At 38.7% G+C, this 26,376-nt stretch overlaps 1 protein-coding gene across 1 annotated transcript; it reads left to right on the forward strand.

The window, feature by feature from the left end:
* The first annotated feature begins 8,283 nt into the window (after positions 1 to 8,283).
* On the forward strand, positions 8,284 to 26,376 carry hsh2d (hematopoietic SH2 domain containing). Its single transcript, XM_061883241.1, has 6 exons — positions 8,284 to 8,439; positions 15,181 to 15,318; positions 17,375 to 17,464; positions 17,540 to 17,702; positions 22,253 to 22,369; positions 24,220 to 26,376. Exons 2-6 carry the CDS (start codon positions 15,197 to 15,199, stop codon positions 24,487 to 24,489), a joined length of 762 nt encoding a protein of 253 aa, XP_061739225.1. The 5' UTR covers positions 8,284 to 8,439; positions 15,181 to 15,196; the 3' UTR covers positions 24,490 to 26,376.

Below are 26,376 nucleotides of genomic sequence, written 5' to 3' on the forward strand. Positions count from 1 at the left end.
GTGTATTTATATTTGTGTGTGCATATATACGTATGTATATATATTTGTATATAACATCTGTAACACATATATATACATATACATTTATAAATATATGGATATGCACACACACACACATAAATATACATACATATATTTATATATATGTAGATATGTGTGTATATGTATACATACATATATACATACGTTATATGTCTGTATATATATATATTTATGTGTATATATAATGTATGTATATATGTGTTTACATGTGTGCATATATATATATATGTGTGTGTGTGTGTGTATATATATGTGTATATCTGTATGTATATCTAAATATGTATACATATATATATATGTATATACAATGTTTATATATACAATGTATATATATGTGCATATATAAGTGTGTATATATATATATGTACGTATACATATAAATACATTTGTATATATATATACATATGTGTGAGTATATATATAAATAAGTATATATATAAATGTGTATATGTGTATTTCCCCCCCCACTTCCTCTCTGAGCTGCTACCTTACCGTGGTAGAGGAGTTTGCGTGTCCCAATGATCCTAGGAGCTATGTTGTCTGGGGGTTTTCATGCCCCCTGGTAGAGTCTCCCAAGACAAACAGGTCCTAGGTGAGTGATCAGACAAAGAGCAGCTCAAAGACGTCTATGGAATTACAACGAAATGAACCCAGATTTCCCTCGCCCGGACGTGGGTCACCGGGGCCCCGCTCTGGAGCCAGGCCCGGAGTTGGGGCACGATGGCGAGCGCCTGGTGGTCGGGCCTGTTCCCATGGGGCCCAGCCGGGCACAGCCCGAAGAGGCAAAGTGGGTCATCCCTCCAATGGGCTCACCACCCATAGCAGGGGCCATAGAGGTCGGGTGCATTGTGAGCTGGGCGGCAGCCGAAGGCAGGGCACTTGGCGGTCCGATCCTCGGCTACAGAAGCTAGCTCTTGGGACGTGGAACGTCACCTCACTGGGGGGGAAGGAGCCTGAGCTAGTGCGCGAGGTAGAGAAGTTCCGGCTGGATATAGTCGGACTCACCTCGACGCACAGCAAGGGCTCTGGAACCAGTTCTCTCGAGAGGGACTGGACCCTCTTCCACTCTGGCGTTGCCGGCAGTGAGAGGCGACGGGCTGGGGTGGCAATTCTCGTTGCCCCCCGGCTCAAAGCCTGTACGTTTGAGTTCAACCCAGTGGACGAGAGGGTAGCTTCCCTTCGCCTTCGGGTGGGGGGACGGATCCTGACTGTTGTTTGTGCTTACGCACCAAACAGCAGTTCAGAATACCCACCCTTTTTGGGTACACTCGAGGGAGTACTGGAAAGTGCTCCTCCGGGTGATTCCCTTGTCCTACTGGGAGACTTCAACGCTCATGTTGGCAACGACAGTGAAACCTGGAGAGGCGTGATTGGGAAGAATGGTCGCCCGGATCTAAACCCGAGTGGTGTTTTGTTATTGGACTTTTGTGCTCGTCACAGTTTGTCGATAACAAACACCATGTTCAAACATAAGGGTGTCCATATGTGCACTTGGCACCAGGACACCCTAGGCCGCAGTTCCATGATCGACTTTGTAGTTGTCATCGGATTTGCGGCCTTATGTTTTGGACACTCGGGTGAAGAGAGGGGCGGAGCTTTCTACCGATCACCACCTGGTGGTGAGTTGGCTGCGATGGTGGGGGAGGATGCCGGACAGACCTGGCAGGCCCAAGCGCATTGTGAGGGTCTGCTGGGAACGTCTGGCAGAGTCTCCTGTCAGAGAGAGTTTCAATTCACACCTCCGGGAGAACTTTGAACATGTCACGAGGGAGGTGCGGGACATTGAGTCCGAGTGGACCATGTTCCGAACCTCTATTGTCGAGGCGGCTGATTGGAGCTGTGGCCGCAAGGTTGTTGGTGCCTGTCGTGGCGGTAATCCCAGACCCCGTTGGTGGACACCAGCAGTGAGGGATGCCGTCAAGCTGAAGAAGGAGTCCTATCGGGTTCTTTTGGCTCATAGGACTCCGGAGGCAGTGGACGGGTACCGACGGGCCAAGCGGTGTGCAGCTTTAGCAGTCGCGGAGGCAAAAACTCGGACATGGGAAGAGTTCGGGGAAGCCATGGAAAACGACTTCCGGACGGCTTCGAAGCGATTCTGGACCACCATACGGCGCCTCAGGAAGGGGAAGCAGTGTACTATCAACACCGTGTATGGTGCGGATGGTGTTCTGCTGACTTCGACTGCGGATGTTGTGGATCGGTGGAGGGAATACTTCGAAGACCTCCTCAATCCCACCAACACGTCTTTCTTTGAGGAAGCGGTGCCTGGGGAATCTGTAGTGGACTCTCCTATTTCTGGGGCTGAGGTCGCTGAGGTAGTTAAAAAGCTCCTCGGTGGCAAGGCCCCGGGGGTGGATGAGATCCGCCCGGAGTTCCTTAAGGCTCTGGATGCTGTGGGGCTGTCTTGGTTGACAAGACTCTGCAGCATCGCGTGGACATCGGGGGCGGTACCTCTGGATTGGCAGACCGGGGTGGTGGTCCCTCTCTTTAAGAAGGGGGACCGGAGGGTGTGTTCCAACTATCGTGGGATCACACTCCTCAGCCTTCCCGGTAAGGTTTATTCAGGTGTACTGGAGAGGAGGCTTCGCCGGATAGTCGAACCCCAGATTCAGGAGGAACAGTGTGGTTTTCGTCCTGGTCGTGGAACTGTGGACCAGCTCTATACTCTCGGCAGGGTTCTTGAGGGTGCATGGGAGTTTGCCCAACCAGTCTACATGTGCTTTGTGGACTTGGAGAAGGCATTCGACCGTGTCCCTTGGGAAGTCCTGTGGGGAGTGCTCAGAGAGTATGGGGTATCGGACTGTCTTATTGTGGCAGTCCGCTCCCTGTATGATCAGTGTCAGAGCTTGGTCCGCATTGCTGGCAGTAAGTCGGACACGTTTCCAGTGAGGGTTGGACTCCGCCAAGGCTGTCCTTTGTCACCGATTCTGTTCATAACTTTTATGGACAGAATTTCTAGGCGCAGTCAAGGCGTTGAGGGGTTCCGGTTTGGTGGCCACGGGATTAGGTCTCTGCTTTTTGCAGATGATGTAGTCCTGATGGCTTCATCTGGCCGGGATCTTCAGCTCTCACTGGATCGGTTCGCAGCAGAGTGTGAAGCGACCGGAATGAGAATCAGCACCTCCAAGTCCGAGTCCATGGTTCTCGCCCGGAAAAGGGTGGAGTGCCATCTCCGGGTTGGGGAGGAGACCCTGCCCCAAGTGGAGGAGTTCAAGTACCTAGGAGTCTTGTTCACGAGTGGGGAAGAGTGGATCGTGAGATCGACAGGCGGATCGGTGCGGCGTCTTCAGTAATGCGGACGTTGTATCGATCCGTTGTGGTGAAGAAGGAGCTGAGCCGGAAGGCAAAGCTCTCAATTTACCGGTCGATCTACGTTCCCATCCTCACCTATGGTCATGAGCTTTGGGTCATGACCGAAAGGATAAGATCACGGGTACAAGCGGCCGAAATGAGTTTCCTCCGCCAGGTGGCGGGGCTCTCCCTTAGAGATAGGGTGAGAAGCTCTGCCATCCGGGAGGAGCTCAACGTAAAGCCGCTGCTCCTCCACATCGAGAGGAGCCAGATGAGGTGGTTCGGGCATCTGGTCAGGATGCCACCCGAACGCCTCCCTAGGGATGTGTTTAGGGCACGTCCAGCTGGTAGGAGGCCACGGGGAAGACCCAGGACACGTTGGAAAGACTATGTCTCCCGGCTGGCCTGGGAACGCCTCGGGATCCCCCGGGAAGAGCTAGACGAAGTGGCTGGAGATAGGGAAGTCTGGGCTTCCCTGCTTAGGCTGCTGCCCCCACGACCCGACCTCGGATAAGCGGAAGATGATGGATGGATGGATGGTGTATATGTATATATATATGTATATGTATAAAAATATATATATATATATATATATAGATACACACAAACGATGTATTTGTATATATGTGTGTGTGTGTGTGTGTGTGTGTGTGTGTGTGTGTGTTGAAAAGTAATGTTTTATGCACTTTTCATCAAAGACAACCTTGTTTTTATGGCAAAAACACAAACTGCATTTTTTTTCCCTCAAAAAAAGTCAAAGTGGATTATTTGTTGTGCCGTAATTGGAGCCTATAATGGGTCAATATGTGTTATTTTAATTCATTAATAATATATTATGTTTTAATTAGTTATTGTATTTTGAGCAATGACAGTTTAAAAAGAAAAAAAAAAAAGACTTAACGTTCTTGAGTATTCCAAAGGGCCCCACTAATAAGTCATACTTTTTGAAAAATACATACTTGTTTTCAACACTTCATTCACTTCAGATTCATCCATCAATGAAGTTTTTATAATTTTTTTATGTTTTTTTGTTTAATCCCCTTTCTTGTAAAAAAAAAAAAAAAAAAAATTAAAGTTTTTTTATTGTAAGCACACAAACTATGCAATATTTCAAAGTGAAGTAGTTGGAGCCTTGAAAAGGTCAATCATTTTTAAGATTGGTTTTGATTCATTATTTTTGGAGCAATGACAAAAGATAAAGAAAACAGCCTTCATAGAAATGTTGTGTTACTAAAATCAATATTGCGACTTTTTGTTACATTTCACCTGTTTATTCCACTTTTTAATGTTTTTATTCATTCATAATATTTTTACAATGTGCCGTGCTGCGTTAAAAGAATAAGCTTTGGACAACACTGGGCTAAACTTTCCAAATATTAGGGGAGTCCCAATATGAATCCAGAAATAAACAAGTATAGGATGATGGCGCTTGCATCCGAAATATTGGACATAAACAACCAAACAAACAGTCCTTTATATCATTTATTTGTGCAAAGGAGTCAACATCTAAATGTCCTCCTAAGGGCTCAAAACTCCTATATTTTAGTCCTTTTGGAGCCATCAGCTACACGACAGCTAAGCACACAATCAAGACATACCTTAGGAGCCTTCATCGAACAGTCTAACACATTACCTTTATCAATATAAAGATAATAATTGGGTATAAAAGCAGCTTCCATGAAATGCTAAGTAATTCACAAACAAGGATGAGGCGAGGGTCACCACTTTGTAAGCAAATTGTCGAACAGTTTTAGAACAACATTTCTCAACGAGCTATTGCAAAGAATTTAAGGATTTTACCATCTACGGTCTGTAAAATCATCAAAAAGTTCAGAGAATCTGGAGAAATCACTGCACGTAAGCAATGATATTACGGACCATTGTTCCCTCAGGCGGTACTGCATCAAAAACAGACATCAGCGTGTAAAGGATATCACCACATGGACTCAGGAACACTTCATAAAACCACTGTCAGTAACTACAGTTGGTCGCTACATCTGTAAGTGCAGGTTAAAACTCGGCTTTGCGAAGAAAAACCCATTTATCAACAACACCAAGGAACCCTGCTGGCTTCGCTGGGCCCGAGCTCATCTGAAATGGACTGATGCAAATTGGAAAAGTGTTCTGTGGTCTGACGAGTCCACATTTCAAATTATATTTGGAAACTGTGGACGTGGTGTCCTCCGGAACAAAGAGGAAAATAACCATCCGGATTGTTATAGCCGCAAAGTTCATAAGCCAGCATCTGTGATGGTATGGAGGTGTATTAGTGCCCAAACCATGGGTAACTTACACATCTGTGAAGGCACCATTAATGCTGGATGGTCCATACAGGTTTTGGAGCAACATATGTTGTCATTCAAGCAACGTTATCATGGACGCCCCTGCTTATTTCAGCAAGAAAATGACAAGCCGCGTGGTTTTGTAGTAAAAGAGTGCGGGTACTTTCCTGGCCCGCCTGCAGTCCAGACCTGTCTCCCATCGAAAATGTGTGGCGCATTATGAAGTGTAAAATACGACAGCGGAGACCCCGGACTGTTGAACGACTGAAGCTCTACATAAAACAAGAATGGGAAAGAATTCCAGTTTCAAAGCTTCAACAATTAGTTTCCTCAGTCCCCAAACGTTTATAAAGTGTTGTTAAAAGAAAAGGTGATGTAACACAGTGGTGAACATGCCCTTTCCCAACTACTTTGGCACGTGTTGCAGCCATGAAATTCTAAGTTAATTATTATTTGCAAAAAAAAATAAGTTTATGAGTTTGAACATCAAATATGTTGTCTTTGTAGTGCATTCAACTGAATATGGGGTGAAAAGGATTTGCTAATCATTGTATTCTGTTTTATATTTACATCTAACACAATTTCCCAACTCATATGGAAACGGGGTTTGTAGATTATTGTGGCTGTAAGGTGCCACACAACACAAAAGTTACCACTTTAGAGAATAATAAGTCCATTCCAGAGAGTTAATGAGTACATTAGTATTTTTTATAGAAACCCTTTTTTTTCTGTTTGACTGACTTTTACTTTTTTAATATTTCCCACCACAAAAATAATACAAGTATGCTCTGTTATCATTATCGGCCAACACTGGAGGCTAAAATATTGGTATCATATCAGAAGTGAAAGAGTTAAATCAGGACAACCCTACCAAATTAAATAGTTTCTTAAATGCTAGTTTATTTAACCCTTGTTGTTTTTCTCTTAAACTATTGTAAACAAAATGTTTATTTTTAAGAAATATTCCACAAAAAGATATAGACATAAACACATCATTCAGTATGTGCCCTCGCAGGAATGTTGCTGCATGCTTTGAATGGGAAAACGTGGCACCATCTGGTGGACAAATGTATAAGAAGGCACATAGGGACAAGCAGTATAAAGACAAAAACATGAATGAGTTCCTTCTTACTGTGCTAAAGTGACTGAACCGGTTCTTATAAAAAGAGTTCAGAAGACCTTTTCATTCCAGAAGGGAAGTGTTCAAAACATAATTACACTTCAGAGACCATTGTGCAACGATTTGTGTTTGATTGTCTCAACCCAGTGGAAGACATGACTGGCAGGAAAACCTTTCCGGACTGCTTTGTTTGTCAGTGAGTGCACTAATATGTCACCTGAGTCCTTTGGAGGGAAACACCAGACGGGTGTCCCACGTAGGACTACATCAGGGGTTACCAACACGGTGCCCGCGGGCACCAGGTAGCCCATAAGGACCAGATGAGTCGCCCGCTGGCCTGTTCTAAAAATAGCTCAAATAGCAGCACTTACCAGTGAGCTGCTTCTATTTTTTAAATTGTATTTATTTACTAGCAAGCTGGTCTCGCTTTGCTGGACATTTTTAATTCTAAGAGAGACAAAACTCAAATAGAATTTGTAAATCCAAGAAAATATTTTAAAGACTTGGTCTTCACTTGTTTAAATAAATTCATTTATTTTTTTTACTTTGCTTCTTATAACTTTCAGAAAGACCATTTTAGAGAAAAAATACAACCTTAAAAATGATTTTAGGATTTTTAAACACATATACCTTTTTACCTTTTAAATTCCTTCCTCTTCTTTCCTGACAATTTAAATCAATGTTCAGGTATTTTTTTTAATTTATTGTAAAGAATAATAAATACATTTTAATTTAATTATTCAGTTTAGCTTCTGTTTTTTCGACAAAGAATATTTGTGATATATTTCTTCAAACTTATTATGATTAAAATTCCCCCCAAAATAATCTGGCAAATCTAGAAAATCTGTAGAATCAAATTTAAATCGTATTTCAAAGTCTTTTGAATTTCTTTTAAAATGTTTGTTCTGGAAAATCTAGAAGAAATAATGATTTGTTTTTGTTAGAAAAATAGCTTAGTCCAATTTGTTATATATTCTAACAAAGTACAGATTGGATTTTAACCTATTTAAAACATGTCATCAAAATTCTAAAATTAATCTTAATCAGGAAAAATGACTAATGATGTTCCGTAAATTATTTTTTTAATTTTTCCAAAAAGATTCGAATTAGCTAGTTTTTCTCTTCATTTTTTTCGGTTGAATTTTGAATTTTAAAGAGTCGAACTTAAAGATAAACTGTTTCAAAATGTAATTTTCATTTTTTTCGTGTTTTCTCCTCTTTTAAAACGTTCGATTAAGATTTTTTCATCATTTATTCTCTACAAAAAAACCTTCCGTAAAAGGAAAAAAAATGTACGCAGAATGACAGACAGAAATACCCATTTTTTTTAACATATTTAGATTTATTTATTAAAGGTAAATTAAGCAAATTGGCTATTTCTGGCAATTTATTTAAGTGTGTATCAAACTGGTAGCCCCTTCGCATTAATCAGTACCCAAGAAGTAGCTCTTGGTTTCAAAAATGTTGTTGACCCCTGGACTACAGTATCACCAACAAATCCCAGCCCTCCACCAAAACCCTCAACCCTAACTGGCCTACTGAATGTCTCACATGAATGTTTGTTTCTTAACTTTGATGTTGCTTGCTGTGTTCACCAGCCAGCACCTGTGTCTGGTATTCTGTGATGTGTGTGTCCCCGCCCAGGACAGGTTAGTCCACATCCGAGTCCTGCCGTCATATTGCAACAGAGTCTCCTCAGTATCGGTGAGTTGCTTTTCGATCATTTCTAAATAATGTTTGTCACATTGGAATAGAATAGAGTTTTATTGTCATTATTGCAGTGAACAGGTTCAAAGAACAACAAAATGTTTGAATGTAGTCGGGTTTGATTCTGGTTCCATGCAACGTAGCAGCATTTGCTGTCGGGAAATCCACATTTTGATAGTGTTTGACTTAAAAGTGTGTGTTTATATACATATATGTATGTACAGTATACAGGCAAAATTGTACTTTAAAGTTTACTGTTGATTTTATTTCAAAATACTGTAAATTAAAAAGGGTACTACTTTTATTTCGATGGTAAAATTCTGACGATTGAGTCCACACAATTTTTCTTTAAAATCTACAATGTATTTTACAGTTCATTACTGTAGATGTAAAAATGGCACCACTGATTGATTGATTGATTGATTGATATATATTTTTTTGATCACTGTTACCATGAATCGACTTACGTGGACCCCGACTTAAACAAGTTTAAAAACTTATTCGGGTGTTACCATTTAGTGGTCAATTGTACGGAATTTGTACTGTACTGTGCAATCTACTAATACAAGTTTCAATCAATCAATCAATGTTATTTTTACACTAAAATTCTGGCAACTGAAGTAATAGTTGTTTTTTTAATGTCAAATCTGGTCTTTGTTTTTACAGTGCAATAATGTAAATGTAACATAAATTCTGGCGACTAAACTGACAGGTTTTTTTTTTACCCCAGTAAAATCTACATACAGTGGGGCAAAAAAGTATTTAGTCAGCCAGCGATTGTGCAAGTTCTCCCACTTAAAATGATGACAGAGGTCTGTAATTTTCATCATAGGTACACTTCAACTGTGAGAGACAGAATGTGAAAAAAATAAATCCCGGAATTCACATTGTAGGAATTTTAAAGAATTGATTTGTAAATTATGCTGGAAAATAACAATTCAAAGCTCTCACTGATGGAAGGAGGTTTTGGCTCAAAATCTCACGATACATGGCCCCATTCATTCTTTCCTTAACACGGATCAATCGTCCTGTCCCCTTAGCAGAAAAACAGCCCCAAAGCATGATGTTTCCACCCCCATGCTTCACAGTAGTTCTGGTGTTCTTGGGATGCAACTCAGTATTCTTCTTCCTCCAAACACGACGAGTTGAGTTTATACCAAAATGGATACTTGGGTGATACAGCAGAGGATTGGGAGAATGTCATGTGGTCAGATGAAACCAAAATAGAACTTTTTGGTATAAACTCAACTCGTCGTGTTTGGAGGAAGAAGAATACTGAGTTGCATCCCAAGAACACCAAACCTACTGTGAAGCATGGGGGTGGAAACATCATGCTTTGGGGCTGTTTTTCTGCTAAGGGGACAGGATGATTGATCGGTGTTAAGGAAAGAATGAATGGGGCCATGTATCGTGAGATTCGGAGCCAAAACCTCCTTCCATCAGTGGGAGCTTTGAATGGTTGACCAAATACTTATTTTCCACAAATAAATTCTTTAAAATTCCTACAATGTGAATTCCTGGATTTTTTTCCACATTCTGTCTCTCAAAGTTGAAGTGTACCTATGATGAAAATTACAGACCTCTGTCATCATTTTAAGTGGGAGAACTTGCACAATCGGTGGCTGACTAAATACTTGTTTGCCCCACTGTATATATGTACAGTATACAGACAGAAAAATGGCTGCTCAGTCACAAAAAATGTTACTGTAAAATTTACTGTTGATTTTTCATCGATATACTGTAAATGTCAAAACAGTATCACTTTTGTTGCGGTATAGCTCGGTTGGTAGAGCGGCCATGCCAGCAACTTGAGGGTTCCAGGTTCGATCCCCGCTTCCGCCATCCTAGTCACTGCTGTTGTGTCCTTGGGCAAGACACTTTACCCACCTGCTCCCAGTGCCACCCACACTGCTTTAAATGTAACTTAGATATTGGGTTGTACTTGACTTTCAGCGAATTCTAGCTATATATATTTTTTTTTTAATTTATTTATTTATTTTTATTTTTTTTAAATTTTATTTTATTATTTTATTTTATTTTATTCTACACATATATATATATATATATATATATATATATATATATATATATATATATATATATAAGAAATATTTGAATTTCATTGTTCATTTATTTACACATATACACACACATAACACTCATCTACTCATTGTTGAGTTAAGGGTTGAATTGTCCATCCTTGTTCTATTCTCTGTCACTACTTTTCTAACCATATGCATGTACAGTAAATGGCAGTATTGTCCTGTTTAAGAGTGTCACAACATTGCTGTTTATCGCTGACAAACTGCTTTACGGTAGACGAAAACGTGACTGCTGTTGTTGTGTGTTGTTACCGCACTGGGAGGACGTTAATGAAACTGCCTAACAATAAACCCACATAAGAAACCAAGAACTCGCCCTCGATCATTCTACAGTTATAACGTCATTGGGCAGACAAGCTTTTTAAATTGTGGGAAAGCGGACGTGAAAGCGGCTGTCCTCACTCAGGTCCGCATTGAGCTGGAGCGGACGTGGCCTCTAGCGCCGCCTGAATTTCAGGAGATTTTTGGGAGAAAATTTGCCTCGGGAGGTTTTCGGGAGAGGCGCTGAATTTCGGGAGTCTTTTGGAAAATCCGGGAGGGTTGGCAAGTCTTTGAGTCATTGGAGAAAAAGCGCTATATAAATATAATTCACCTCACTTCACTTTATTGTTACGATACAATTCTGATTCTTTCAAATCATTTTACAGGTCACTACCGTAATTGTAAATACCGTACCACTGTTATTTTTACAGTAAAATTTTGTCAACTGAAATACTAGTTTTTTTAGATGTAAAATCTAGTCTTTGTTTTTACCGTGCAATACTGTAAAATGGTACTATTGTTATTTGTTACAGAAAATCTATGGCAACTAAGCTCCATTTTTTTTTTTACTTTAAAATCTACAGTCATTGTTTTTACAGTACATTGCTGTGAATGTAAAAACATTACCACTTTTTTTTTTACCATAACAATATGGTTACTCAGCTGCCAGATATTTAACTGCAAAATTGACGGTCATTTTTTACAGTGCATCACCGTGAACTAAAAAAAACAGTACCACTTTTGTTGCTACAGTAAAACCCTGGCGACTGAGTAGCGGTGGGGGGAATAATCACTTTTTAGATGCATCACAATTCGGACATGGACAATTATAAAATAATTACTCAATCGATTTTATAATTAATAATCTATTTATTTATTTTAAATAAAGTAATGCAGACAGTTCTAAAAAAAACAAAAATTTTGCTAAAATGTAATATAATATAATAAATGTTACGCGAACTAATTTAATTGTTCATTTTTACAAATGCACTGTTTTTAAAATTTGCAAGTGATAAACGCTTATTTAGTGAAATGAAAAGAAATATAAAGCTACCTTAATATACATGAATCAAAGATGCATCAATAATCGATTTTTAATAGAATCGGAGCTCCTGAATGTTAAAGGTGCCCAAAGAGTCCCACCTCTGTGACTAAGCTACCATTTTTTTTTGTAGAATTGACGGTGGTATTTACAATGCTTTCCTGTGAATTAAAAAACAGTACCAGTTTTTTAATTAACAGTGGAATTATGAGGTAAAAAATGACAGTAAAGACCATTACCCCTTTTATTTTCACCATAACATTTTGATAGCCGGTGTTGCGTTTGGACCAGATGTTCCTCTTGCTGGTAATGTAAGCTGCTAGTCACCCCCAAGTTATTTTGATGACACATAAGCTGATTTTAAATGAATCCCAAACAGAGTAGGTATTCTGACATTTTATTCCAAAGCTTTGGGAGACCAATCTATGGACATCACCTTCAAATCGCATCGCCCAAGTTGATCTGACAATACTACAGAAGCGCTGTCTTCTTCAATATGTCCTTCGCCCCAACCCACCGGAACGAATACACATGTCTATTGTCCTCCTTAGCTCGGCACAGGATGAGATAAGGGAGTATTGCTACTCCTCACATTCCTAAAGCCAAGGTTAACTTGCAGTGTACCATTGGTCAGGAGATAGGGAAAAGATCAACATAGTACCAGATGGAACACTAGCTATTTCAAATATGACTATGGAACAAAATAAATAACTTTTAAATATGGATATATGTAGATATCTATCTCCGTCACCGGCCGCCAATTTTTTTAACGACAAAATCTACAGCCGTTTTTTTTTTCAAAGTGCATCACTGTAAATTCTACCGACTCAGCTACTATTTTTTTCAACTGTAAAAACTGCATTGAATGTTTTTACAGTGCATTTCTGTAAACCACAAAAAATTTACCATTTTTATTTTTAAGTTAAAATGTCTGGCGATTGAGCTACAAGTTGGGATTTTTTTTTTTGTAAAATTGACGGTAAACTGAAAAAGAAACTACTTTTATTTTGACAGTCAAAGTCTGGCTGTTTTTCTCTGTAAAATCTACAGTTGGTATTTTTACAGTACATGACTGTAAATGCAAAAACAGTACCATTATTATTTTCTACGATTTAATTCTGGCAGCTGAACTCCCATTTTTTTACTGGATAAATCTACAGTCTTTTTTTGTTAGTTTTTTTACAGTGTATTACACTAAATTGAAAAATTGTACCAACTTAAATTTTTCGATGAAATTCTGGTGACGGAGACCAGTTTTTTTCCCCCCCGTAAAATCTACAGTTGATTTTTTTTTTTACAGTGAATTACTGTAAATCAAAAAATGGTAACGTTATTACTTTTTATGCTAAAATTCTGGTGGCTGAACAGCCATTTTATCTTTACTGTAAAAATCTACAGTCTTTTTTTTCACACTGCATTACTGTAAATGGAAAAATTGTACCAACTTACATTTTTTTGATAAAATTCTGGCGACTGAACAGCCATATCATTTTTACCATAAAAATCTACAGTCATTTTTATTTTTAACAGTGCATTAGTGTAAATAGAAAAACGGCGCCATTGTTACTTTTTATGATAAAATTCTGGCGGCTGAACAGCCATTTTATCTTGACTGTAAAAATCTACACTAGTCTTTTTTTTTTCTTTTTTTTTACAGTGCATTACTATAAATGGAAGATTTGTACCAACTTACATTTTGTTGATAAAAATCTGGTGACTGAACAGCCATCTTATTTTTACCGTAAAAATCTACAGTCGTTTTTTGTTTTTTTTTACACAGTGCATTACTGTAAGTTAGAAAAAAAAAAACGGTACCAATTTTATTTTCACTCTAAAGTTTTGGGGACTCATCTGCCAGATTCTGAACTGCAAAATCTATGACTGTTTTCTACAGTGCATTTACTGTATGTGGAAAAACGGTACCACTGTTATATTTTACTGTCAAATTTTTGCGACTGAGCTGCCATTGTTTTTATGTTCAAAACTACAGTAGTTATTACATTGTAGAGCAGGGGTCACCAACCTTTTTGAAACCAAGAGCTACTTCTTGGGTACTGATTAATGCAAAGGGCTACCAGTTTGATACACACTTAAATAAATTGCCAGAAATAGCCAATTCGCTCAATTTACCTTAATTTCTATGTTATTATTAATAATTATTGATATTTATCTTTGTGGAAACACTGATCATCTTAATGATTTGTCACGATAAATATATATAAAAACAGATAAATATCCCCAAAAAAGGGGGTATTTCTGTCTGTCATTCCTTCGTACATTTTTTTTCCTTCTACGGAAGGTTTTTTGTAGAGAATAAGTGATGAAAAAAACACTTAATTGAACGGTTTTAAAGAGGAGAAAACAAGAAAATTAAATTTTGAAACAAAGTTTCTCTTCAATTTCCACTCTTTAAAATTCAAAATTCAAGCGAAAAAAAGAAGAGAAAAACTAGCTAATTTGAATCTTTTTGAAAAAAATACAAAAAAGGATTAATGGAACATCATTTGTAATTTTTCCTGATTAAGATTATTTTTAGAATTTTGATGACATGTTTTAAATAGGTTAAAATCCAATCTGCACTTTGTTAGAATATATAACAAATTGGACCAAGCTATATTTCTAACAAAGACAAATCATTATTTCTTCTAGATTTTCCAGAACAAACATTTTTAAAAGAAATTCAAAAGACTTTGAAATAAGATTTAAATTTGATTCTACAGATTATTTAGATTTGCCAGAATATATATTTTTTAAATTTTAATCATAATAAGTTTGAAAAAATATATCACAAATATTCTTCGTCGAACAAACAGAAGCTAAAATGAAAAATTCAATTAAAATGTATTTATTATTCTTTACAATAAAAAAAATAAATGTACTTGAACATTGATTTAAATTGTCAGGAAAGAAGAGGAAGGAATTTAAAAGGTAAAAAGGTATGTGTTTAAAAATCCTAAAATCATTTTTAAGGTTGTATTTTTTCTCTAAAATTGTCTTTCTGAAAGTTATAAGAAGCAAAGTAAAAAAAAAAAAAGAATTTATTTAAACAAGTGAAGACAAAGTCTTTAAAATATTTTCTTGCATTTTCAAATTCTATTTGAGTTTTGTCTCTCTTAGAATTAAAAATGTCTAAAGCGAGACCAGCTTGCTAGTAAATAAATACAATTTAAAAAATAGAGGCAGCTCACTGGTAAGTGCTGCTATTTGAGCTATTTTTAGAACAGGCCAGCGGGCGACTCATCTGGTCCTTACGGGCGACCTGGTGCCCACGGGCACCGCGCTGGTGACCCCTGCTGTAAACTAATTAAAGGTTTGTAACGTTCCTCCATCCAGTGAATCTTCTCCCAGCATGAGCGACTTGACCCAGCTGTCCCACAGACACAATAATGTCTTCGGTAACGCGGCGCCCCAACTCACCTGGACGGACAACGGCGTCGTCCCGGAATGGTTTCATGGGGGAATCACCAGGAAGTGAGTCAGGATTCCTTCACGTCGCTGGAATGTTGTTTTGACAGCGTTCCTGGGGTTGATGCTCACTAACACTGCGTACTTGTTTCACTTCTTGACTGTTTAAAGGCCTACTGAAACCGACCACGCAGTCTGATAGTTTATATATCAATGATGAAATATTAACATTGCAACACATGCCAATACGGCCTTTTTAGTTTACTAAATTACAATTTTAAATTTCCCTCGAAGTATCCTGTTAAAAACGTTGCGGTATGATGACATTTTGTTCCAGCCCGATCCCAACTATATTAATCGCATAATTACACAGTATTCTGGACATCTGTGTTGCTCAATCTTTTGCAATTTGTTCAATTAATAATGGAGACGTCAAAGAAGAAAGATGTAGGTGGGAAGCGGTGTATTGCAGCAACACAAACACAGCCCTTGTTTCCTTGTTTATATTCCCGAAGGTGAAGCTTTACTATGGAACAGAGCGGTCAAGCGAACATGGTTCTCTACCACATGTCAACCGGCAGGTTTCGGTGAGAAAAATTGTGGTAATAAGTCGGCTCTTATCATAGACATCAATCAATCAATCAATGTTTACTTATATAGCCCTAAATCACTAGTGTCTCAAAGGGCTGCACAGACCACCACGACATCCTCGGTAGGCCCACATAAGGGCAAGGAAAACTCACACCCAGTGGGACATCGGTGACAATAATGACCCAGTGGGACGTCGGTGACAATGATGACTATGAGAACCTTAGAGAGGAGGAAAGCAATGGATGTCGAGCGGGTCTAACATGATACTGTGAAAGTTCAATCCACAATGGATCCAACACAGTCGCGAGAGTCCAGTCCATAGAGGATCCAACACACAGCAGCGAGAGTCCCGTTCACAGCGGAGCCAGCAGGAAACCATCCCAAGCGGAGGCGGACCAGCAGCGCAGAGATGTCCCCAGCCGATACACAGGCGAGCAGTACATGGCCACCGGATCCCACACGGGAGAGTGGGACATAGAAGAAAAAGAAAAGAAACGGCAGATCAACTGGTCTAAAAAGGGAGTCTATTTAAAGGCTAGAGTATACAAATGAGTTTTAAGGTGAGACTTAAATGCTTCTACTGAGGTGGCATCTCGAACTGTTACCGGGAGGGCATTCCAGAGTACTGGAGCCCGAACGGAAAATGCTCTATAGCCCGCAGACTTTTTTTGGGCTTTGGGAATCACTAATAAGCCGGAGTCCTTTGAACGCAGATTTCTTGCCGGGACATATGGTACAATACAAGACATGAGCGGAGCTTGCGTCGTTCCTCGTGCACCTGTCAAACAGGCAGCTGCGGACTCTCTTGCCTCCTCCGACCGGCCGCCCCCGAACGTGGGATGCTCCCACCGTGAAGGAGGGGGGAAACAAGCTCAGCCCGGGCCGACCGGCTGCCTTCGCTTCGCCTCGTTGAGAAACGTGGCTTCCCTCAGAGACACTGGCGGCATACTTGCCAACCTTGATCACAAGTAAACCATACAAACCAAGAAGAACGTCTGGAGTTTTGTTTTGTTGTTGCCGCAGCAAGCGGAGTGAACGTGACAGTAGAGGAGCGTCAAGCTTAAGGCTACTTTAGGAATCGACACTCACTTTCCTCATCCACGAATCTTTAATCCTTGGTCAAATTAATGGGGAAATCGTCGCTTTCTCGGTCCGAATCGCTCTCGCTGCTGGTGGCCATGATTGGGAACAATGTTCAGATGTGAGGAGCTCCACCACCCGTGACGTCACGCGCACATCGTCTGCTACTTCCGGTACAGGCAAGGCTTTTTTATTAGTGACCAAAATGTGCGAACTTTATCGTCGATGTTCTCTACTAAATCCTTTCAGCAAAAATATGGCAATATCGCGAAATGATCAAGTATGACATTTAAATAAGAAAATCTCATTTCAGTAGGCCTTTAAGGAATGCCACCAGCTGCCCTTCAAGTATGATAAGAACAACAATGGATTAGAATGCTGCAGACTGTACTTGTTGTTTTCTTTCGCCGCTGCTGTTTATTCCAACATTGGTTGTGTTGACGACTTCCAGGTCTGCAGAGGAGCTCCTGACGTCCAAGCTGCCGGGTTGCTTCCTGGTCCGAGTCAGCGAGAGCAGAGTGGGCTACACGCTTTCTTATCGGTGAGTTGTCACGACGCGGTGGTTGCAGCGCCGACACACCTTTCCACCCAAATGACGCCTGCTGTTTTTCTTCAGGGCGCAGAAACGCTGCAGACATTTCATGATCGAGGCCAAAGGCGACTCCTTCGCCGTCGTGGGTGAGCACATGAGTCACCCCGGTCTGCAGCAGCTGGTGGACTTTCACAGGAAGATTCCCATCGCGCCGTACACGGAGGTGCTGACGACCCCTTGTGGACAGGTAAGGAAGTGCGGCGCCAGCAACTTGACAAAACACAGCAGCTGCTCAGCAATCACAGTCCAAGGATCTCTGCATATTCATCTTTAATATTGTAATAATATCACAAGACCACCGCGTTCTTTGTACATTTTACTCACAAATGTATTCGACAATCAGAACAATCCTCAACAGCCCCACATTCATTAATTCATTCATTCCGTTAATCATCCATTTATTCATGAGTTCCTTCATTCTTGAATTACCTGCTTTATACATTCATTAATTCATTTATCAATTTCGTACTTCATAAATATATTTATTCATTCATTAATCCATCTACTTATCTATTCATTCATGCATTCATTGGTCCATTCATTTATGTATTTATATATTAATTCATCCACTTATGCATTCATTCATCCTTGTATTCATTATCTGTCGATGTTATCCAGTCATTTATTTATTAATGCATTTATTCATTCCTTCATTCATTTGTCAATGTATTCATCCATCCATTCATTTATTCTTTGAATCCATCATTTATTCATAGTTTGATTTGTTCATTCAACTGTTTACTTTTAAATGTATTCATTTAACCCATTGATTAATTTCTTCATTCAATCATGTATTTTTTTAATCTAATAATTTATTTCGTCATTCATTCTACCATTTATTCATTTCTTCATCTATTCACCTTTTTATCTATTCATTCATTTACTTATTAATTTATCCATGCATTCCTACTTTATTTAACCCATTGATTAATTTCTTCACTCAATCATGTATGTTTTTTTATTTGATAATTTATTTCGTCATTCATTCTACCATTCATTCTTTCATCCCTTATTCATGAAATTTATTATTCATTCATTTCTTCCTTCCTTCCTTTCATTATTTAATCTATTCATTCATTTAATATTGTTTTATTGATTCATTTATTAATTTCTGCATTCATTCATTCTTGATGTTATTCATTAATGTATTCATTCTTAATGTTTTTCATTACTTCATTAAAATAATAATTCTTGAATTTATTCATTTCTTCATTCATTCATTTCTTCATCTATTCACCTTTTTATCTATTCATTCATTTACTTGTTAATTTATCCATGCATTCCTACTTTATTTAACCCATTGATTAATTTCTTCACTCAATCATGTATGTTTTTTTATTTAATAATTTATTTTGTCATTCATTCTACCATTCATTCCTTCATCCCTTATTCATGAAATTTTTTATTATTCATTCATTTCTTCCTTCCTTCCTTTCATTATTTAATCTATTCATTCATTTAATATTGTTTTATTGATTCATTTATTAATTTCTGCATTCATTCATTCTTGATGTTATTCATTAATGTATTCATTCTTAATGTTTTTCATTACTTTATTAAAATAATAATTCTTGAATTTATTCATTTCTTCATCTATTCACCTTTTTATCTATTCCTTCATTTACTTATTAATTTATCCATGCATTCCTAATTTATTTAACCCATTGATTAATTTCTTCACTCAATGATTTATGTTTTTTTATTTAATAATTTATTTTGTCATTCATTCTACCATTCATTCCTTCATCCCTTATTCATGAATTTTTTTATTATTCATTCATTTATTCCTTCCTTCCCTTCATTATTTAATCTATTCATCAATTTAATATTGTTTTATTAATTCATTTAATAATTTTTTCATTCATTCATTCTTGATGTTATTCATTAATGTATTCATTCTTAATGTTATTCATTACTTTATTAAAATAATAATTCTTGAATTTATTCATGCTTTTATTCATTTCTTCATTCATTCATTCATTTCTTCATCTATTCACTTTTTTATCTATTCATTCATTTACTTATTAATTTATCCATGCATTCCTACTTTATTTAACCCATTGATTAATTTCTTCACTCAATCATGTATGTTTTTTTATTTAATAATTTATTTTGTCATTCTTTCTACCATTCATTCCTTCATCCATTTTTTTATTATTCATTCCTTCCTTCCTTCCTTCTTTCATTATTTAATCTATTCATTCATTTAATATTGTTTTATTGATTCATTTATTAATTTCTGCATTCATTCATTCTTGATGTTATTCATTAATGTATTCATTCTTGATGTTATTCATTACTTTATGAAAATAATAATTCTTGAATTTATTCATTCTTTTATTCATTCATTCATTCATTTCTTCATCTATTCACCTTTTATCTATTCATTTACTTATTAACTTATCCATGCATTCCTACTTCATGATGTTCATTCATTCATTCACAATGTCGCCCTGCCTGAATTTTCTCCTTAATATTTTTGATGAATGAAATATTGCAATTGATAACAGAACATGTTGCAAAATATATTAGTATCAACATTATTTCAAATAAATCACTTATTCATTTTCACTTCCTGTATTTTTTTGTTTTGCATTATTTTAGTTGTGGTCAAAAGTTTACGTACACTTGTAAAAAAAACATGATGTCATGGCTGTCTTGACTTTCCAATCATTTTTACAACTCTTATTTTTTGTGATGTAGTGACTGGAGCACATACTTGTTGCTCACAAAAAACATTAATTTGCTTCTTTTATGAATTTATTATTATTATTATTATTTATTTTAAATGTGAGCAAATGTGCTGGGTCAAAAGTATACGTACAGCAATGTTAATATTTACTTATGTGCCCTTGGCAAGTTTCACTGCAATAAGGCGCTTTTGGTAGCCATGCACAAGCTTCTGCTTGTATTTTTGGCCACTCCTCTTTACAAAATTGGTTGATTTAGCCATTCCTTTACCTCTTTTGAGGTGCGTTTAGGGTCATTGTCCTGTTGGAAACCCCAACTGCGCCCAAGAAGAAGAAAAAAAAAGAGCTAATCCTCCTTTTTCATTCCCATTTTCTCTCTGTAAAGCAGCAGTCCCATTGGCAGCAAAACAGGCCCAGAGCATAATACTACCACCACCATGCTTGACGGTAGGAATGGTGTTCCCCTTTTCTCCTCCAAACATATTGCTGGGTATTGTGGCCAAACAGCTCCATTTTTCTTTCATCTGACCACAGGATTTTCCTCCAGATGGTCTTATCTTTGTCCATGTGACATCAGACAGGACAAGCTCAAATCATCAGGGGGGAGGTTGGGTCTTGGGTGCAGTTGGGTGTTCCAACAGGAGAATGACCCCAAACACACCTCAAAAGTGGTAAAGGAATGGCTGAATCAGGATAGAAGGAAGGTTTTCGAATGGTCTTCCCAAAGTCCTGACTTAAAGGCCTACTGAAACCCACTACTACCGACCACGCAGTCTGATAGTTTATATATCAATGATGAAATATTAACATTGCAACACATGCCAATACGGCCTTTTTAGTTTACTAAATTGCAATTTTAAATTTCCCGCGAAGTGTCGTGTTGAAAACGTCGCAGTATGATGACGCTTGTGTTTAACGTCTCGGGTTGTAGCGGACATTATTTTCCAGCCCGACCCAAGCTATAAGTAGTCTGCTTTAATCGCATAATTACACAGAATTCTGGACATCTATGTTGCTGAATCTTTTGCAATTTGTTCAATTAATAATAGAGACGTCAAAGAAGAAAGATGTAGGTGGGAAGCGATGTATTGCGGCGGCCTTTAGCATCACAGACACAGCCAGTGTTTCCTTGTTTACATTCCCGAAAGCTGACGGTGAAGCTTTACTATGGAACAGAGCGGTCAAGCGGACATGGTTCCCTACCACATGTCAACCGGCAGGTTTCGGTGAGAAAATGATGGTATTAAGTCGGCTCTTACCGTAGTTATGAGCGGAGAGCTTGCGTCGTGCTTCCTGCAGCTCCGGACTCTTTTACCTCCTCCCACTGACCGCCCCTGACAGTTGGATGCTTTCACCGTGGAGGAGGGGGGAAAAAAAATCTCAGCCCGGCTGCCTTGTCTCGTCGAGAAACGTGGCTTCCCTCTGAGACACTGGCGGTCAACACACCCGTGGCCACACCCCTCCGACTTTCAGGTACGACCATATAATCTCACCAAAACACTAGCAACACAATAAGTAGATAAGGGATTATCCTAGTAAATGTGTCTAATAACATCTGAATCGCTCCCACTGCCCTCGTCATTTTTCTTTTTTTTTAGTCCTTCACTCTCACTTTCCTCATCCACAAATCTTTCATCCTCGCTCAAATTAATGGGGAAATCGTCACTTTCTTGGTCTGAATCGCTCTCGCTGCTGGTGGCCATGATTATAAACAATGTGAGGATGTGAGGAGCTCTACAACCCATGACATCACGCGTATATCGTCTGCTACTTCCGGTACAGGCAAGGCTTTTATATTAGCGACCAAAAGTTGCGAACTTTATCGTCGATGTTCTCTACTAAATCCTGTCAGCAAAAATATGGCAATATCGCGAAATCAATCACTACATTACAAAAAAAGAGTTGTAGAATTAATTGAAAACTCAAGACAGCCATGACATGATGTTCTTTACAAGTGTATGTAAACTTTTGACCACCACTGTATATATAAATGTATGTATTGTGTTTTACTTTCTAAACAAACATATTCTGTGTACTCTTGCTTCAGACCTCGAATGGTGGAAACATTGAGAAGAATTTGGAGAATTCTAACCAGATCCCTCAAGCAGCAGAAGAGGTCCTTCCTGCTCAAGATGAAGTGAGAAGCCAAACACCTCCAGTCAAGGTAATATTTGATACATCTTTATATATTTGGTGCGGGTAACTATAGGGCACATCTTCTACAACTCATGCAACACCATAACCACAATTATTTTCCAGATATTTACAAACCCTGTTTCCATATGAATTGGGAAATTGTGTTAGATGTAAATATAAACAGAATACAATGATTTGCAAATCCTTCTCAACCCATATTCAGTTGAATATGCTACAAAGACAACATATTTGATGTTCAAACTCATAAACTATTTTTTTTTTTTGCAAATAATCATTAACTTTAGAATTTGATGCCAGCAACACGTGACAAAGAAGTTGGGAAAGGTGGCAATAAGTACTGATAAAGTTGAGGAATGCTCTTCAAACTCTTATTTGGAACATCCCACAGGTGTGCAGGCTAATTGGGAACAGGTGGGTGCCATGATTGGGTATAAAAGCAGCTTCCATGAAATGCTAAGTAATTCACAAACAAGGATGGGGTGAGGGTCACCACTTTGTAAGCAAATTGTCGAACAGTTTTAGAACAACATTTCTCAACGAGCTATTGCAAGGAATTTAGGGATTTTACCATCTACGGTCCGTAAAATCATCAAAAGGTTCAGAGAATCTGGAGAAATCACTGCACGTAAGCGATGGTATTACGGACCTTTGATCCCTCAGGCGGTACTGCATCAAAAACCGACATCAGTGTGTAAAGGATATCACCACATGGGCTCAGGAACACTGTATAAAACCACTGTAAGTAACTACAATTGGTTGCTACATCTGTAAGTGCAAATTAAACTCTACTATGCAAAGCGAAAGCCATATATCAACAACACCCAGGAACGCCGCCGGCTTCGCTGTGCCCAAGCTCATCTAAGATGGACTGATGCAAAGTGGAAAAGTGTTCTGTGGTCAACGAGTCCACATTTCAAATTATATTTGGAAATAGAGGACGTGGTGTCCTCCAGAACAAAGAGGAAAATAACCATTCGGATTGTTATAGGCGCAAAGTTCAAAAGCCAGCATCTGTGATGGTATGGGGGTGTATTAGTGCCCAAAGCGTGGGTAACTTACACATCTGTGAAGGCACCATTAATGTTGAATCGTCCATACAGGTTTTGGAGCAACGTATGTTGTCATCCAAGCAATGTTATCATGGACGCCCCTGCTTATTTCAGCAAGACAATGTCAAGCCACGTGTTACAGCAGTGTGGCTTTGTAGTAAAAGAGTGCGGGTACTTTCCTGGCCCGCCTGCAGTCCAGACCTGTCTCACATCGAAAATGTGTGGCGCATTATGAAGCGTAAAACACGACAGCGGAGACCCCGGACTGTTGAACAACTTAAGCTGTACATAAAACAAGAATGGGAAAGAATTCCACTTTCAAAGCTTCAACAATTAGTTTCCTCAGTTCCCAAACGTTTATTGAGTGTTGTTAAAAGAAAAGGTGATGTAACACAGTGGTGAACATGCCCTTTCCCAACTACTTTGGCATGTGTTGCAGCCATTAAATTCTAAGTTAATTACTAATTGCCAAAAAAAAATAAAGTTTATGAGTTTGAACATCAAATATCTTGTCTTTGTAGTGCATTCAATTGAATATGGGTTGAAAAGAATTTGCAAATCATTGTATTCTGTTTTTATTTTCATCTAACACAATTTCCCAACTCAAATGAAAACGGGGTTTGTACACAAGCATGTGTGTTGACTCGCTTGTTATGGCTCAATACACACAAGCTGTACACTGACTACTCTAAAGTATCTAATTTCTGTCGTGTTGTGAAGATTTAGTGCTATGTGCAATGTTATTGTAGTTTTATTCGGGCTCCGATTTTAACTTGTGTGTGTTTTTGTGCTCCCGGTGTGAATGAAGCCTGTGCCAAAAAGCAGGAAGCGATACGCCACCGACAAGAAGCCCTCTCCCGAGACCACGTGCACACCTGCGGACGCAGCACCTGCACTGCCCTGTGATACACCCCCGGCAGGTGAATGCTCGGAGACGACAACGGAGAGCAAGGAGATGACGTGGGAACAGCTCTTCGATGCGGTGCTCTTTCCTTACATGGAGGAGAGCGAGAGACTCCCGCAGGAGTACAACCCTCCTCCACCCTTTGCACCAAATTACCTCAAAGCAGGCCCTTAATGGACAAGACAAGAATAACAAACCACAATGTAGGCTCTTAATGGACAAGACAAGAACAACAAACCACAATGCAGGCCCTTAATGGACAAGACCAGAATAACAAACCACAATGCAGGCTCTTAATGGACGAAACAAGAATAACAAAACACAATGCAGGCCCTTAATGGACAAAACAAGAATAACAAACTACAAAGCAGGCCCTTAATGGATAAGACAAAAATAACAAACCACAATGCAGGGCCTTAATGGACAAGACAAGAATAACAAACCACAATGCAGGCCCTTATTGGACAGGACCAGAATAATAAACAACAATGCAGGCCCTTAATGGACAAGAAAAAAACCCCACAATGCAGGGCCTTAATGGACAAGAAAAAAAACCCACAATGCAGGGCCTTAATGGACAGGGCCAGAATAAAAAACGCAATGCAGGCCCTTGATGGACAAGACAAGAATAAAAAAACACAATGCAGGCTCTTATGGTAAAAGACAATAATAACAAACAACAATGCAGGCCCTTAATGGACAAGACAAGAATAACAAAACACAAAGCAGGCCCTTAATGGACAAGAGAATAATAACAAACCACAATGCAGGCCCTTAATGGACAAAACAAGAATAACAAACTACAATACAGGCCCTTAATGGACAAGACAAGAATAACAAACCACAATGTAGGCTCTTAATGGACAAGACAAGAACAACAAACCACAATGCAGGCCCTTAATGGACAGGACCAGAATAATAAACAACAATGCAGACCCTTAATGGACAAGACAAAAATAACAAACCACAATGCAGGCCCTTAATGGACAGGACCAGAATAATAAACAACAATGCAGGCCCTTAATGGACAAGACAAAAATAACAAACCACAATGCAGGGCCTTAATGGACAAGACAAGAATAAAAAACACAATGCAGGCCCTTAATGGACAAAACAAGAATAACAAACTACAATACAGGCCCTTAATGGACAAGACAAGAACAACAAACCACAATGCAGGCCCTTAATGGACAGGACCAGAATAATAAACAACAATGCAGGCCCTTAATGGACAAGACAAAAATAACAAACCACAATGCAGGCCCTTAATGGACAGGACCAGAATAATAAACAACAATGCAGGCCCTAATGGACAAGACAAAAATAACAAACCAGAATGCAGGGCCTTAATGGACAAGACAAGAATAAAAAAACACAATGCAGGCTCTTAATGGACAAGACAAGAATAACAAACCACAATGTAGACTCTTACTGGACAAGACAAGAACAACAAACCACAATGCAGGCCCTTAATGGACAAAATAAGAATAACAAACTACAATGCTGGCCCTTAATGAACAGGAACAGAATAACAAACCACAATGCAGGTCCTTAATGGACAAGACAAGAACAACAAACCACAATGCAGGCCCTTAATGGACAAGACAAGAATAACAAACTGCTCACTGCCCTGGACGTCACCTGAAGGTTTTGTTCCCCAACCTGCAAAATGTGAACTTTTGAGAGCGCCTCATCTCAACATCCGCCATCTGTATGAAATGCATTCACGTCACGTGCATGAGATGCTCGTGCTTGACTCTCAGATGGACAAGTTCAGCAACTCATTATTTATACATCTTATTGTCCTTCCTTTATGATGGACACTAAAGAAGTGTATTCAGCTTGTAGGGTTAACAACTCTTATTGTCACCTCTATTTTATATATTTAACATATATTTTACTTATGTTACACAGAACTGACTTTAACAAAATGCAGTCAACTATGAACAGCTATTAAAATACTATTGACATGTTTGTAGGAAATTAAATACATGTAAATAAATTGATTCAATGTGAAATCAGTGTAGATTTCAAAATAAATTTATAAATCATTTAAATAAA

This window comes from Nerophis ophidion, linkage group LG22 (assembly GCF_033978795.1).
Source record: "Nerophis ophidion isolate RoL-2023_Sa linkage group LG22, RoL_Noph_v1.0, whole genome shotgun sequence".
Classification (NCBI taxonomy): domain Eukaryota; kingdom Metazoa; phylum Chordata; class Actinopteri; order Syngnathiformes; family Syngnathidae; genus Nerophis; species Nerophis ophidion.

Excerpts from the sequence above, each read along its gene's own strand:
- hsh2d (XM_061883241.1), top strand. The coding sequence starts at position 15,197 with ATGAGCGACTTGACCCAGCTGTCCCACAGACACAATAATGTCTTCGGT. Across the intron at positions 17,703-22,252 it reads TGACGACCCCTTGTGGACAG|ACCTCGAATGGTGGAAACAT; the intron begins GTAAGGAAGTGC and ends CTCTTGCTTCAG. Across the intron at positions 22,370-24,219 it reads GCCAAACACCTCCAGTCAAG|CCTGTGCCAAAAAGCAGGAA; the intron begins GTAATATTTGAT and ends GTGTGAATGAAG.